At 49.4% G+C, this 14,293-nt stretch overlaps 1 protein-coding gene across 1 annotated transcript in view; it reads left to right on the top strand.

Annotated features, from left to right (window-relative positions):
• Nucleotides 1–14,293, top strand: part of EIF4EBP1 (eukaryotic translation initiation factor 4E binding protein 1) — a gene marked incomplete at its 5' end in the record, with an annotated part of 30,234 nt that continues 15,941 nt past the window's right edge. Inside the window, one exon of the mRNA XM_011960755.1 lies at nucleotides 1–73. Coding sequence (XP_011816145.1) covers nucleotides 1–73 — 73 coding nt within the window. The remainder of the gene's footprint in view (nucleotides 74–14,293) is intronic.

Here is a 14,293-nt window from a genome sequence, read left to right as displayed (position 1 = left end):
GACGGCGTGCAGCTCCCGCCCGGGGACTACAGCACGACCCCCGGCGGCACACTCTTCAGCACCACCCCGGGAGGTAGGCGCGGGCTTGGGGACGCAGCTGGCCGGCTCCTGGGCGGGCGGGAGGATCGGGAATCGCGGATTGGACCGGGTGTCCAGGCTCAAGGGCGCTGTGACTGGAAAGAACGGAGAAGGGGCATCGGGGAGATAGCGAGGGTCATGGAAGTGGCCGCCCGTCTGCCCTCTGAGTGCGTCGTCCAGACCCAGGTTGCAAACTGCCCCGTTCGTTTCCTCTTTCTGTTAGGTGTCAGACAGCTGATACCTAACAAACACGCACGCTTCCAGGACTGCCACATGCCGAGCTGTGCTGCCCCTTGTGGGTGTTGGGGGCGCTCCCGAGGCAGGATAGGGCGGAGTCAGGGTGGCCCACGATCCAGGAGAGGCCTGGCCTGGTGTTTTTATGGAATGGGTATTATCTGTTGGGATAAATGATTCCTGCAGGGCCCTTTTTCCTTGCCGAAGCACCCCTAGTTTTGCGTTACACACGCGCGCTCTGACGGAGGTTTGGAATTGGAGGGTGCTCGCCTGCTCCAGCAGAGCCTCCCGGGCACCTGTGGCACGTTTCCCCATTTACGCGAGTGGGATCTCCGCGGGGGGGCCTGGCGCCACGGGCAGGGCTGTGCAGAAAAAAACGTGTCCGGGGAGAGGAGGAGGCACCGTGTGACCTCCCTGGGAGAGGATGAGGAAGAGGAAGCTGAGCTGGCACGGGTAGGGGGAGCAGCCTCAGGCTGCCCTCAGGAGCCTGGCATTCCCTCCCAGCCCGGGAGCCCCAGCGCACAGACGCTGATGAAACCTACGCGCCTGTTTGCATGATGAAACAAATCCTCGTGGCTCTCCACTCCCCTCCCATCCTCGCACTGCCCCCACCCCTTTGACTTCTCTCCCTTCACTCTCCACGCTGCTTTCCAAACTACTCAAAAGCGCGACAGATCCTGGCGCTTCACTCGGTGGCGGGCAGAGGCCACATGCTTATTTTCTCAGGCAGCTGTCCTACCAGCAGCGTGCACGGCCGGATCCGAGGTCCTCAGCTATTTGATCCAAAACATACGCTGTTAGAATGGTTAGGGATCTTGTCCAGCCCTGCTGCCTTATTCTACAGAGCCCGGCATTGAGGCTCCAGAGCTTGAACACGTGTCTATTGCCCATTGTCACACCGTTTTCCCAGATTGGACAAGAAATAGCAACCAGGCAGAGAAGGGAGGAATGCTTCGTTTTCTATTAGAAATGAGCCAAGGAAAAGCTCGCAGGGGCTCTTGTTGCCACTCCCGACTCATCCTCTTTCCCTTGCTGGGTCTTTTGTAGTTCATGCTGTTCTCCTTTGTCCCTGTCACAATGGTCTACCAGGACAATTCTGACAATTTTGGACTTCTTTCAACGGAGGGTGTAAACGTCTGCTGGATTTGTTCAGGGTGGGCCCTGAGGCTGGCCTGAGGGCACAGGTAGCCCTTTTTTGCACCTTTTATTGCTGGATTGTTGGGTCAAATTGGAAGCCACAGATACTGTTTATAGGCACTTCTGGCCCAGGTACCAAGGTTCACACCTGTAATCTCAGCATTTTGGGGAGTCGAGGCAGGAGAATTGCTTGAGGCCAGGAGTTCAAGACCAGCCTGGGCAACATAGTGAGACTCCATCTCTACAAAAAAAAAAAAAAAAAAAAAAAAGATGTCCTAGCTACTACAGAGGCTGAGGCCAGAGGGTCGCTTGAGCCCAGGAGTTGGAGGCTGTAGTGAGCTATGATTGGCCACTGCATTCCAGCCTGGGTGACAGAGTGAGACCCTGTCTCTAAAATAAATAATAAACATAAAATATATGAACTTCGAATCCACTTTTCACTTTGGGTTGGGAAGTGGGGAGTAGGCAGGGGGCTGACAGACCACAGCAAATCCCCCTCCTTTTGAAGGTCTTTAGCAGTAGGGGGAGTAGGGAAGGGGCTTCTGCATCAGTGCATAGCATGTTTCTGAGATCACTGGAAGAAGCTAGCAGTGCCAGGAGCCTCAAGCCAGCTCACTCTTTGGGTCGTCCAGGTACAGCTCACAGTCCGTAAGCCAGGGAAACCCAGCTTACTTCCACTAAAGTCAAGCAAGCCTGGTGGGCCTCGATTAGCCAAGGTGTGAACTCTTCCTCCAAAGCCCACCTCAGCCCACCTCTGCTAGGGCAGAGAAGCTGAAATGGTCACATTGCAGGACCCTTTTGCTCCAGAGCAGAATACTGTGTCTCAACCTTCCAGGTGCTTGAGGATAACTGGGGGCTTCATTTAAGTGCATATTCTGATTCTGTAGGTGGGGGTGGGGACTAGATTCAGCATTTCTTTCTTTTTTTTTTTTTTTTTTTGAGAAGGGTCTCACTCTGTCGCCTAGGCTGGAGTGCATTGGCGTGATCTCAGCTCACAGCAACCTCCACCTCCCAGATTCAAGCAATCCTCCCACCTCAGCCTCCCTAATAGCTGGGACAACAGGCACATGCCACGCATGCCCGGCTAATTTTTGTATTTTTTGGCAGAGACGGGGGTTTCACTGTGTTGGCCAGGCTGGTCTCAAACTCCTGACCTCAATTAATCTGCCTGCCTCGGCCTTCCAGAGTGCTGGGATTACAGGCATGAGTCACCATGCCCGGCCTAGATTCAGCATTTCTAACTAGCTCTCAGTGATTGGTGCACATACCACACTCTGAGTACTCAGGAATTAGTGGAACATAACTCCCCTCACCTTTCAGATCTCTGGAGTCTGGCAAAAAAAAAAAAAAAAAATTGATGACTCCATCCAGGTAAACCTTGAGGTTGGGTTCAGCATCCGTCTCTAAATCATGGTGTGGAGAGTCAGGCTTTTGATAGAGTGTCTGTATGGCTGTCTGCACCTACTTACTTATAGGGACTGTCAGCTTCTCAGGAAGAACCACTGGAGTAAGTGCCCACCAGTCACTCCTGCTGGGAATGGCCCTCAAGTGATTGTCCCTGGAGGGAAAGAAGCAGAGTTGGGTTGCGCTGTCTCCATTCCTGTGACTCCAGTTTGCTTTCCTTTTTTTTTTTTTTTTTTTGAGACAGGGTCTCACTGTGTCACCCAGGCTGGAGTACAGTAACATGAACATAGCTCACTGCAGTCTCAAACTCCTGGGCTCAAGTGATCCTCCTGCCTCAGCCTTGCAAGTAGCTGGGACTATAGGCACGTGCCCCCATGCCCTGCTAATTTTTTGGTTTTTTTGTAGAGGCAGGGTCTCTCTGCATTGCCCAGGCTGGCCTCAGACTCCTGGGTTCAAGCAATCCTCCCACCTCGGCCTCCCAAACTGTTGGGATTATAGGCATGAGTCACCTCACCCGGCCTCCAGTTTGCTTTCCATGGTCATTAACCATTTGCACACTGAGGCTCTGCTGAGGTTAGCTGTCCGGAGTACTTAAGAGAATTTTGCTGAAGGGAGTGTCATGTATGAATATTTGAGTCTTTGGAGTCTTAGAAATATCCAGCAACACCATAAACAACCCATTAGCCAGCAGAACCTTTGAGTGGGTCAGAAAGAAACTTTCCCTTATCGATCTCCACATTCCCAGCTCCGTGTTGCATGTTTGACTCTGAAGCCTACATACAGGCTTGGATGGCAGTTGTGCCAAAGACCCATACCTGGATAAGGTGAATCCGAGGTGAGCAGGTAGGGCTGCAGGTGTTAATGGCACCCTGTTTGGTTAAGCAAACAAGGTCTGTGCCCGGGAAGCTTACCTTGGAGCAGCTCCCAAGTCTTTGGACATGAAAGAGGCAGTGCTGGGAAGAGGGGGACGTAGGCTGGGCACGGAAGCCAGAGCACAGCCCATGTCCTGAGGCCTTAGTCACATAGAGGGAAGAAGTTATTATTAAGGATGAGTTAAAAGAGCTTGGACATTAATGCAGTGAGGGAGAAACAATGGACCCTCTTCTCACATTTACCTGAGCTTCCTTTTAAAGTGTTTGAAGGAGCCGGGTGCAGTGGCTCGCACCTGTAATCCCAGCTACTAGGAAGGCTGAAGCAGGAAAATTACTTGAGGCCAGGAGTTCAGGACCAGCCTGAGCAACATAATGAGACTGTCAGTATAAATTAAATAAATAAAATTTTTAAAGTGTTGGAAGCATTCCACACTGAGTCCCTTATTAAAGATTTGGTGGGGGGGTTCCTGGTGTAGAGCACCCCAGACTCCCACCAATCCCCAGACTCCTTTTTATTATCATTATTATTATTATTATTATTTTGAGATGGAGTTTCGCTCTTGTTACCCAGGCTGGAGCGTAGGATGCAGTGGTGCGATCTCGGCTCACTGCAACCTCTGCCTCCTGGGTTCAAGCGATTCTCCTGCCTCAGCCTCCCAAGTAGCTGGGATTATAGGCATCTGCCACCACACATGGCTAATTTTTGTATTTTTATTAGAGGCAGGGTTTCATCTTGTTAGTCAGGCTGGTCTCAAACTCCTGACCTCAGGTGATCCACCCACCTCAGCCTCCCAAAGTGCTACAATTACAGGCCTGAGCCACCACACCCAGCCTTATTATTATTATTATTATTTTATTTTATTTTTGAGGCAGTCTCATTCTGTCACCCAGGCTAGACTGCAGTGGCGTGATCTCAGCTCACTGCAACCTCTGCCTGCCAGGTTCAGGCTGATTCTCCTGCCTCAGTCTCCCCGGTAGCTGGGATGACAGGCACATGCCACCATGCCCAGCTCATTTTTTATGTATTTATTTATTATTTGTTTGTTCCTTGAGATGGAGTCTTGCTCTGTCGCCCAGGCTGGAGTGCAATGATGCGATCTTGGCTCACTGCAACCTCCACTTCCTGGGTTCAAGCAATTCTCCTGCCTCAGCCTCCCAAGTATCTGGGTTTACAGGCGTGCTACCACACCTGGCTAATTTTTTGTATTTTTAGTAGAGACGGGGTTTCACCATGTTGGCCAGGCTGGTCTCGAACTCGTGACCTCGTGATCCACCCGCCTCGGCCTCCCAAAGTGCTGAGATTATTTTATTTTATTTTTGAGGCAGAGTCTCCTTCTGTCACCAGGCTGGAGTGCAGTAGCACTATCTCGGCTCACTGCAGCTTCCACCTCCTGGGTTCAAGCAATTCTCCTGCCTCGGCCTCCCGGGTAGCTGGGACCACACACCCGGCTATTTATTTTTGTAGAGACAGGGTCATGCTTTGTTTCTGAATCTGACCCTCTAGTTTTTTTTATTATTTGAAAGGAGAGGCCAGGTGCAATGGCTCACACCTTGGGACGCCGAGCAGATCTCCTGAGGTCAGAAGTTCAAGACCAGCTTGGCCAACATGGTGAAACCCCATCTCTACTAAAAAAAACAAACAAAAAAAATTAGCCAGCCCTGGCATGGGCGCTTGTAATCCCAGCTACTCAGGAGGTTAAGGCGTGAGACTCGCTCGAATGATTCTGGGTGACAAGAGTGAAACTCCGTCTCAAAAAAAAAGAAACAAGAGAGAGAGAGTTTGATTTTTTTTTCTTCCTAAAAGAGCGAAAAAGTCCTTCATTGCCAAATCTGAGGAAAAGTGGTCAGTAGAGCAGTACTGTATTTATCCATTGACATAAAGTAGCGAGGCGTTTTCTCATATAGACCTTTATTTTGATGTTCTGGAAGATGAGTTAGGAAGGCACAGCAATATTGTTTCTTTTTTTTTTTTTTTTTTTTTTTTTAATTTGAGACAGGGTCTCACTTTGTCACCCAGGCTGGAGTGCAGTTGCAGCCTCAACCTCCTGGACTCAAGTGATCCTCCCATCTCAGCCTGCCAAGTAGCTGTGACTACAGGCGTGCACCACCATGCCCGGCTAATTTTTGTATTTTTTGGTAGAGCTGGGATTTCACCATGTTGCCCAGGCTGGTCTCAAACTCCTGAACTCAAGTAATCCACCCACCTTGGCCTCCCAACGTTCTGGGATTACAGGCATGCTTCACCGTGCCTGGCCTGGGAAGGCACAGCAATATTGAAAAAAAAGGAACATTGCTTTCCAAGGTGAGTTTTTGAAGAAAAAATGTTCAATTGTGCACATACATTCTTGCCTGTGCCAACAAACCCATGAAAAACCTGTTTCTTTCTGGTCTGACTTAGACCCATGCCTGGGGTCTCTCTCCCTTATGATTCATAGCGAATGAATCACACTTATTTGTTTACGTGTTTGTTCCCTAGCTAGGTTAGCCAGGAAATTTTTTCAGAGCAGTCTCACTCATCTTTGTATTCACATGACCTAATGCCAGGTCTAATGTCCGGAAGGTGAAGAGTTGAAAAGAATGCTGGAATGAAAGTGTTCCCCTCAGGATAACCTAGTTCTCTTATTTTATTTATTTATTTCTTTTTAGACGGAGTCTTGCTCTGTCGCCCAGGCTGGAGTGTAGTGGCATGATCTCAGCTCACTGCAATCAACTCCCTGGTTCAAGTGATTCTCCTGCCTCACTTTCTGAGTAGCTGGGATTACAAGCACACGCCACCACGCCCAGCTAATTTTTGTATTTTTAGTGGAGACAGGGTTTCACCATGTTGGCCAGGCTGGTCTCGATCTCCTGACCTTGTGATCCGCCCGCCTCGACCTCCCAGAGTGCTGGGATTCCAGGCGTGAGCCTCCGTGCCTGGTCAGGATAACCTAGTTTTCTTACCATCAGGCCTCGGTCTCCGCTGGCTTAATGATGATGTTTAAATTTCCTTTTCTGTCCTTTCAGTTGCAGGGTCTAAGTGTTTATCTCAGAATGTCCCAGGGGCAGAAACTTTCTCTGTTTTGATATTGTTGTTGTCTGTTTTTTGTTTGTTTGTTTGTTTTATGAGACAAAGTCTTACACTGTTGCAGGTTGGAGTACAGTGGCATGATCATGGCTCACTGCAGCCTCAACCCCCTGAGCTCAGCTGATCCTTTTGCCTCAGCCTCCCCAGTAGCTGGGACTACAGGCACACGCCACCAAGCCTGGCTAATCTTTAAATATGTAGTAGAGACAGAGTTTTGTCATGTTGCCCAGGCTAGTCTGGAACTCCTGGGCTCAAGAGATCCACCGCCTCAGCCTCCCAAAACACTGGGATTACACGCATGAACCACTGGACCGGCCAGAGAATAACTTTCTCTGAACCCTCCTACTTACCCTCATACAGATGATCCCCGATTATGATGGTGCGACTACAATTTTTGACCTTACGATGGTGTGAAAGTGATATGTGTTCAGTAGAAATTGTACTTTTTAAAATTGTTTTTAAGACAGAGTCTTATTCTGTTACCCATGTTAGAGTGCACAGGCATGATTTCGGCTCACTGCAATCTCCGTCTCTCAGGCTCAAGCAGTCCTCCCACCCCAGCCTCCCAAGTAGCTGGGACTACAGGTGTGTGCCACCACGCCCAGCCTAGAAATTGTACATTGAGTTGTGAATTTTGATCAGTTTCTGGGCCAGCGATATGAGGTACATACTCTCAAGACACTCGGCTGGGACAGTGAGCTGCAGCTCCCATTTAGCCCCACAAACATGAGGACAAATGGCCAGTCACAAGCTTGTCCAACCCGAGGCCCTTGGGCAACATGCACCCTGGACAGCTTTGAATGAGGCCCAATACAAGTCCGTAAACTTCCTTAAAACATTATGAAATGTCTTTTTTTTTTTTAAAGCTCAGCTGGAGTGCAATGGCGCAATCTTGGCTCACTGCAACCTCCGCCTCCTGGGTTCAAGTGATCCTTCTGCCTCAGCCTCCCAAGTAGCTGGGATTACAGGCATGTGCAACCATGCCCAGCTAATTTTGTATTTTTGGTAGAGACGGTGTTTCTCCATGTTGGTTAGGCTGGTCTCGAACTCCCGGCCTCAGGTGATCTGCCCGCCTCGTCCTCCCAAAGTACTGGGATTACAGGTGTGAGCCACCGCGCCCAGCCAGTGTTAGTGTATTTTACGTGTGGTCCAAGACAATTCTTCTTCCAGTGTGGCCCAGGGAAGCCAGAAGATTGGACAGCCCGCTATAGAGTCTATAGTGTGCTGAGTTGCCAGATACTTTGTCCAGCTGTAGGCTAATGTAAGTGTTCTGAGCACATTTAAGGTAGGGAAGGCTAAGGTATAATGTTCAGTCAGTTACGTGTACTAAATGCTTTTTTTTTTTTTTTGAGACAGAGTGTCACTCTGTCGCCCAGGCTAGAGTGCAGTGGTGCAATCTCTGCTCACTGCAACCTCTGCCTCCCAGGTTCAAGCCATTCTCCTGCCTCAGCTTTCCAAGTAGCTGGGATTATAGGCATATGCCACCACACCCAACTAATTTTGTATTTTTAATAGAGATGGGGTTTCATCATGTTGGTCAGGCTGGTCTCGAACTCCTGACCTCAAGTGATCTGCCTGCCTCAGCCTCCCAAAGTGCTGGAATTATAGGCGTGAGCCACCGCTCCTGGCCCTAAATGCATTTTTGACTTATGATATTTTCTACGTATGGTGGATTTATTGGGACATACTTCATTTTAAGTCAAGGAACATTTGTATTAAACAGTATCGATGATATTACTTTTCCCAATATTACCGAACGGGGAGTGGATGTGACCTTTTCTTTTAAAACAAAAACAAAAAACTTTTTACAGATAGGGCCTCACCTCTGTGGCCCAGGCTGGAGTGCTTATGGGCTGAAGTGCAGTGGCGCAATCACTGCTCACTAACTTTGAGCTCCTCGACTCAAGCAGTCTTCCTGCCTCAGCTTCCCGAGTAGCTGGGAGCACAGGCACACACTACCACACCTGGCTAATTTTTATTTTTTGTAGAGATGAGGTCTCTCATTTCTGCCAACCCTGGGCAGCCGGGTTGCCCAGGCTGGTCTTGAACTCGTGGCCTCAAGCACTCCTCCTGCCTCAACCTCCCAAAGCATTGGGATTACAGATGTGAGCCACTGCACCTGGTGACTTTTTCTTATACTGAACAAGTCAGTATTGGGGTCAGGGTCTCAGACACTGGGACTGATGCTCTTTATTTACCTGTTTGCATCCGGCATTGCTGACAAGGCAAGAGTAGATAACTGCTGCCCACTGGCATTTAGGCATGGGCAGCACAGGGCGCCTTGTAATCTAATGGTTATGCCCATGAAAGCTCATTAAGAGAGCTCAGATACTAGGCCCAGAGGAGCAGGGCTTCTTAGCTGCCTAGGGACACTTGGTGAAAATGGTTGTATCAGCTATTGAGTCTTGCTCTGTCACCCTGGGTGGAGTGCAGTGTATAACAAGCCATCCCTAAACAGTAACTAAGCAGCAGCAATTTGTTATTGCTCTCTATCCTTTGGGTTGGTTGGATTATTTGCAGATCTTGCTGAGCTTATTTGTATTGCTGCATACAGTTGATGGCTAGATTGTCCTGGGGTAGAAGCTCCAAGATGGTCTTACCTATACATCTGGGGCATTGCTGGGGACAGCTGGAAGCCTGGGAGTTCTCTCTATCCTCTTGGTCTCCCAACATTCCGATCACTCAGTAGTCTAGCTTGAATTTTATTTACATGGTAGTTTCCAAGGCCACTTAAGGCCTAGGCTCAGAAGTCCCATAACATCACTTACCAAGTATTCTATTGGTCAAAGCAAGTCACAGGGCCAGTCCAGATTCAGGGAAAGGAGAAAAAAATGCCTTTTGTTGTTGTTGTTGTTGTTTAAAGATGGAGTCTCCCTCTGTTGCCTGAGTAGCTGGGATTACAAGCAGGCACCACCATACCCAGCTAATTTTTGTATTTTTAGTAGAGACAGGGTTTTACCATGTTGTCCAGGCTGGTCTTGAACTCCTGAGCTCAAGTGATCCACCCACCTCGGCCTCCCAAAGTGCTGGGATTACAGGCATGAGCCATTGCACCTGGCCTTTTTTGTTTGCTTGTTTGTTTGACAGAATCTGGCTCTGTCGCCCAGGCCAGAGTGCAGTGGCACAATCTCAGCTCACTGCAACCTCCACCTCCCGGTTCAAGTGATTCTCTTGCCTCAGCCTCCCAAGTAGTGGGGATTACAGGCGCCTGCCACCACTCCTGGCTAATTTTTGTATTTTTAGTAGAGACGGGGTTTCACCATGTTGGCCAGGCTGGTCTCGAACTTCTAACCTCAGGCAATCTGCCTACCTTGGCTTCCCAAAGCACTGGGATTACAGGCGTGAGCCACGATGCCTGGCAGGAAATACATGCCTTTTAATGAGAGAAGCTACATGTGCAAACAGGAATGGGAGGAGTGGTAGGAGCCACATTTTCGATAATCCTCCACGAGGGCCAGACCTCAAAGCATGGGTCTTAGAGGGAAGGTGCTGCCCATCCTGATGTGTGGCCAGCAGAGCCAGGACCAGGTACAGAAGCCGAATGGAATCACAACCGTGTGAATCAGGGTTAAAGAACAAAGGACACCTTCCTGAAGGTACTGACTCATAGATCCCATACCCTGTTCTCACGGCCTTATGATCACCTCCACAAAGCAAACCACACAAGGTCAGGTGCAGTAATTCATGCCTGTAATCCCAGCACTGTGGGAAGCCAAGGTGGGTGGATTGCTTGAGGCCAGGAGTTCAAGACCAACTTGGGCAAATAGTGAGACCCTGTCTTTACAAAAAAATTTAAAAACTAGCCAGGTGTCGTGGCATGCACCTGTAGTCCTAGTTACTTGGGAAGCTGAGGTAGCAGGCTCTCTGGAGCCCAGGAATTTGAGGTTACGGTGAGCTGTGATCATGCCACTGCACTCCAGCCTATGTAACAGAGTGAGACCCTGTCCCAGGGAAAAAAAAAAAAAAAAAGCAAACCACATAGGTGACATAGGTGGCCATGATGTATTACTAAGCAATGTATTACTCTTCGTGTTGTGCCTTCATTGCAGGCCACCACCCAAACCATCTCCTCTTCCCCCTCCAAGCGTCCTGCAGGCCAGGCTTTGGCAACACTCTTCAGGGGAGCCCACACCTGCCCTGCCGGACCCAGCACTCCCTGCAATAGGATAGACTCATATGTCTGTGCCCAGCAGTACAACACCAGGCAGGAATGAGAATAGCAGAGGGTGCAGTCGGGCTCAGTACTCCCTTTGGTTTGGAAGTGGACAATGTGGAGGTCTCTTGCCTGAAGGAGTGTGTATGTGAGTGTGTGGTGTAAACAGATTTCTCTCTTCTGCCCTACTGGACACAAGGGTAGAGCGGGCCTGCATTAGTTTACTATGGCTGCCATAACAAAATAGCACGGATTGGGTGCTTTAAACAAAATGAATTCTCTCCCAGTTCTGGAGGCTGGAAGTCCAAGATCAAAGTGCCAGCAAGGCTGGGTTCTGAGGCCCTTCTCCTTGGCTTGCAGATGGCCACCTTCTCCCTGTGTCTGCACATGGGCCTTCCTCTGTCTGCATCCAAATCTCTTCTCAAGGACCTCAGTCAGATTGGATTAGGGCTCCACCCTAACAGCCTCATTTTAATTTAATTATCCCTTTAAAGACTCTATCTTCGAATACAGTTAGTTACATTCCGAGGTACTGGGGTTGGGCTTCCACATAAGAGTTTTGGGGGCAGGCCGAGCATGGTGGCTCATGCCTGTAATCCCAGCACTTTGGGAGGTCAAGGCAGGTGGATCACTTGAGGTCAGGAGTTCAAGACCAGCCTGGCCAACATGGCAAAACTCTGTCTCTACTGAAAATACAAAAAATTACCCAGGCATGGTGGTGGGTGCCTGTAATCTCAGCTACCAGGAGGAGGCTGAGGCAGGAGAATCTCTGGAACTGGGGAGGTGGAGGCTGCAGTGACCTAAAATCATGCCACTGAACTCCAGTCTGGATGACAGAGTGAGACCCCATCTCACACACACACACAAAAGTTTTTGGGAGAGATGCTATTCAACTATTCAGCTTATAACAGGGCCGTTCCCCTTTCCAACTGGGACAGCAGGAACTGCTGTTTCTAATGGGAGGCATTTCAGAAGGGCATTCCCTATTGGTAATGAATTTCAGAGGCAGCTTTACCTATAGGGTACATTTGAAGTGTTTGGGAGGCGATTAAGGAAGGGGAGGAGCTTGGCCAGCAATCAGAATAATTAGCTCAGCTATTTTGTTCTGAAAGTCTCTGTCAAAGTCAATTTTCTTTTCTTTTTTTCTGTTGCTTTTTGTTTTTTGAGACAGAGGCTTGCTCTGTTGCCCAGGCTAGAGTGTAGTGGTGCGATCTTGGCTCACTGCAACCTCCGCCTCCCAGGTTCAAGCGATTCTCCTGCCTCAGCCTCCTGAGTAGGTGGGACCACAGGTGCACACCACCACACCCGGCTAATTTTTGTATTTTTAGTAGAGATGGGGTTTCACTATGTTGGCCAGGCTGGTCTTGAACTCCTGACCTCAGGTGATCCACCTGCCTTGGCCTCCCAAAGTGCTGGGATTACAGGCGTGAACCACCGCGCCCAGCCTGAAGCCAATTTTCAAAGAAACTGACCTATTCCCTCCCATGCCAGAGCCTCAGAGGGAGAGGCTGCCGATCGTCCCCATCTGGTATCCAGCAGCTTCATAAGACCCCTGGCCCCTGAGAAATGTTGGGATCTTGGTTCTCTTTGTGGAGGTGGGTGGTTGGGGGGTAGAGGTAAAGAAGAGTCTTGGACTGAGTGTGTTCTGCCTCTCTCACCAAGACTTCCCCCTGGCAGTTCTGTCCTGCTTGTCAAATAGACCATCCAGCCAGAAAAGCCACCCAGATACATGCGATTCCTCCCTGGACTGTGTGACGAGGAGGGAGGGAAGACCGAGATTCTGGCGTGTCGGCATATTTACCTCCAGGTTGACAGGGAGCTGCTGCTCAGACCTGGAGTTCAGATTGTCCAGGGTGTTTTGCTCACTGGCTGTTGGCTTGGATCTGAGCACAAGCATTTGAACCTCCCCCACCCCGGCCCTGTTGTGAAATGCTCTCCCTCTCCCTGGAATGGGAACAGCAGTTCTAGGAATTCCATCCTCGTACTTTCACTAAGCCTCACGTCCCCCCATCCAGGGGAAGAATGCTTCTGCCAAAGGAACCCCAGGGGAAAGTGAGGGCCATGCGCAGCTCAGTTTACAGAAGTCCTGTCCAGCCACAGAGTATGGGCACTGGAGGGCTATGGGGAAGCGCTCAAGGCAGGGAACATCCTGTTCTGACAAGCACCCAGAAGTCTAAGACCTCTTAATTTTTCCAGCTGAGAGTGTTAGCTAAGGGGTGGTAGCCTGGTCTGCCTTACTAATTTTACTGTATTTTGTAGAGACAGGGTCTCACTCTATCACCCAGGCTGGAATACAGTAGCATGATCCTAGCTCATTGCAGCCTCAAACTCCTGGGCTAAAGCGATCCTCCTGCCTCAGCCTCTGGAGTAGCTGGGACCATAGGCATACGCCATCATGCCAGGCTACTTTTTAAATTTTTTTGTAGAGACGGGGGTCTCCCTGTGTTGCCCAGTCTTGTCTCAAGCTCCTGGCCTCAAGCAATCCTCATGCCTTGGCCTCCCAGAGCACTATAATTGCAGGCATGATCCAGCCGTGCTAATTTTAAACAGTAGGAGGCATTTGGGATTGGAGTCAAGGTGGATTAGGTTGGCCTCTGGATGGCTGTGAAGGGACAGCCTTTCTGGGCCTCAGTTTCCTCTTCTGCAAGGTGAGGCTCCTACGTGGGGAGTTGGGGGAATAAGACCTAGCACATCAGGCTGTGAGCACAGACCAGAGGGAATGACGGATGGCAACCACGATTGCTGTATGCACCTCGCCTGAAAATCTAAGCCTTCATTCATGCAGCACTCCAGTGCTCCTTCGCTTCCAAATATGCTTCCTGTTCCCGGCTCGTGACATCCTTCTTTGGTTGTGCATGTTCTCCCAAGTGATTTTCTCTTTAACAACAATTATGTGAGTGTCACTTTATTCTCATACAAAGAATCTTGATGTTCTTTATTTTTTTTAATCTTCACGATACTCCTCTGAGGTGTGGATTTTGTTATTCCCTCCCTCTTATAACTGAGGAATGAAAGTACAAGTTCAGGGACTGGTATGTGGCAAGCCCAGGTTTGAGGCCAGAACATCTGCCTCCAAGCACTATGCTATTTGTACATTAAGTACCTGCCAACAAGGAGATCCTAAAAATAAATGGCACATGCCTGGTGCTTTCAAAATAGTTTGAATGAGGCTAGTACAATGCCCTTGTTTTACAGATGAGGAAACTAGAACCTAAGGGAATGTCTCTGTGGCTTTATTTATTGTAATCCCAGAACTTTGGGAGGCTGAGGTGGGGGGATTGCTTGAGCCCACAAGTTCAAGACCAGCCAAGGCAATATGACAAAACCTTATCTCCAAAAAAAAAAAAAAAA

This window comes from Colobus angolensis, unplaced genomic scaffold, assembly GCF_000951035.1.
Source record: "Colobus angolensis palliatus isolate OR3802 unplaced genomic scaffold, Cang.pa_1.0 Scaffold52, whole genome shotgun sequence".
NCBI classification, from domain to species: Eukaryota; Metazoa; Chordata; class Mammalia; order Primates; family Cercopithecidae; genus Colobus; species Colobus angolensis.
The sequence above is the reverse complement of the archived record's forward strand: the minus strand, read 5'-3'. Positions and strand labels throughout refer to the sequence as shown.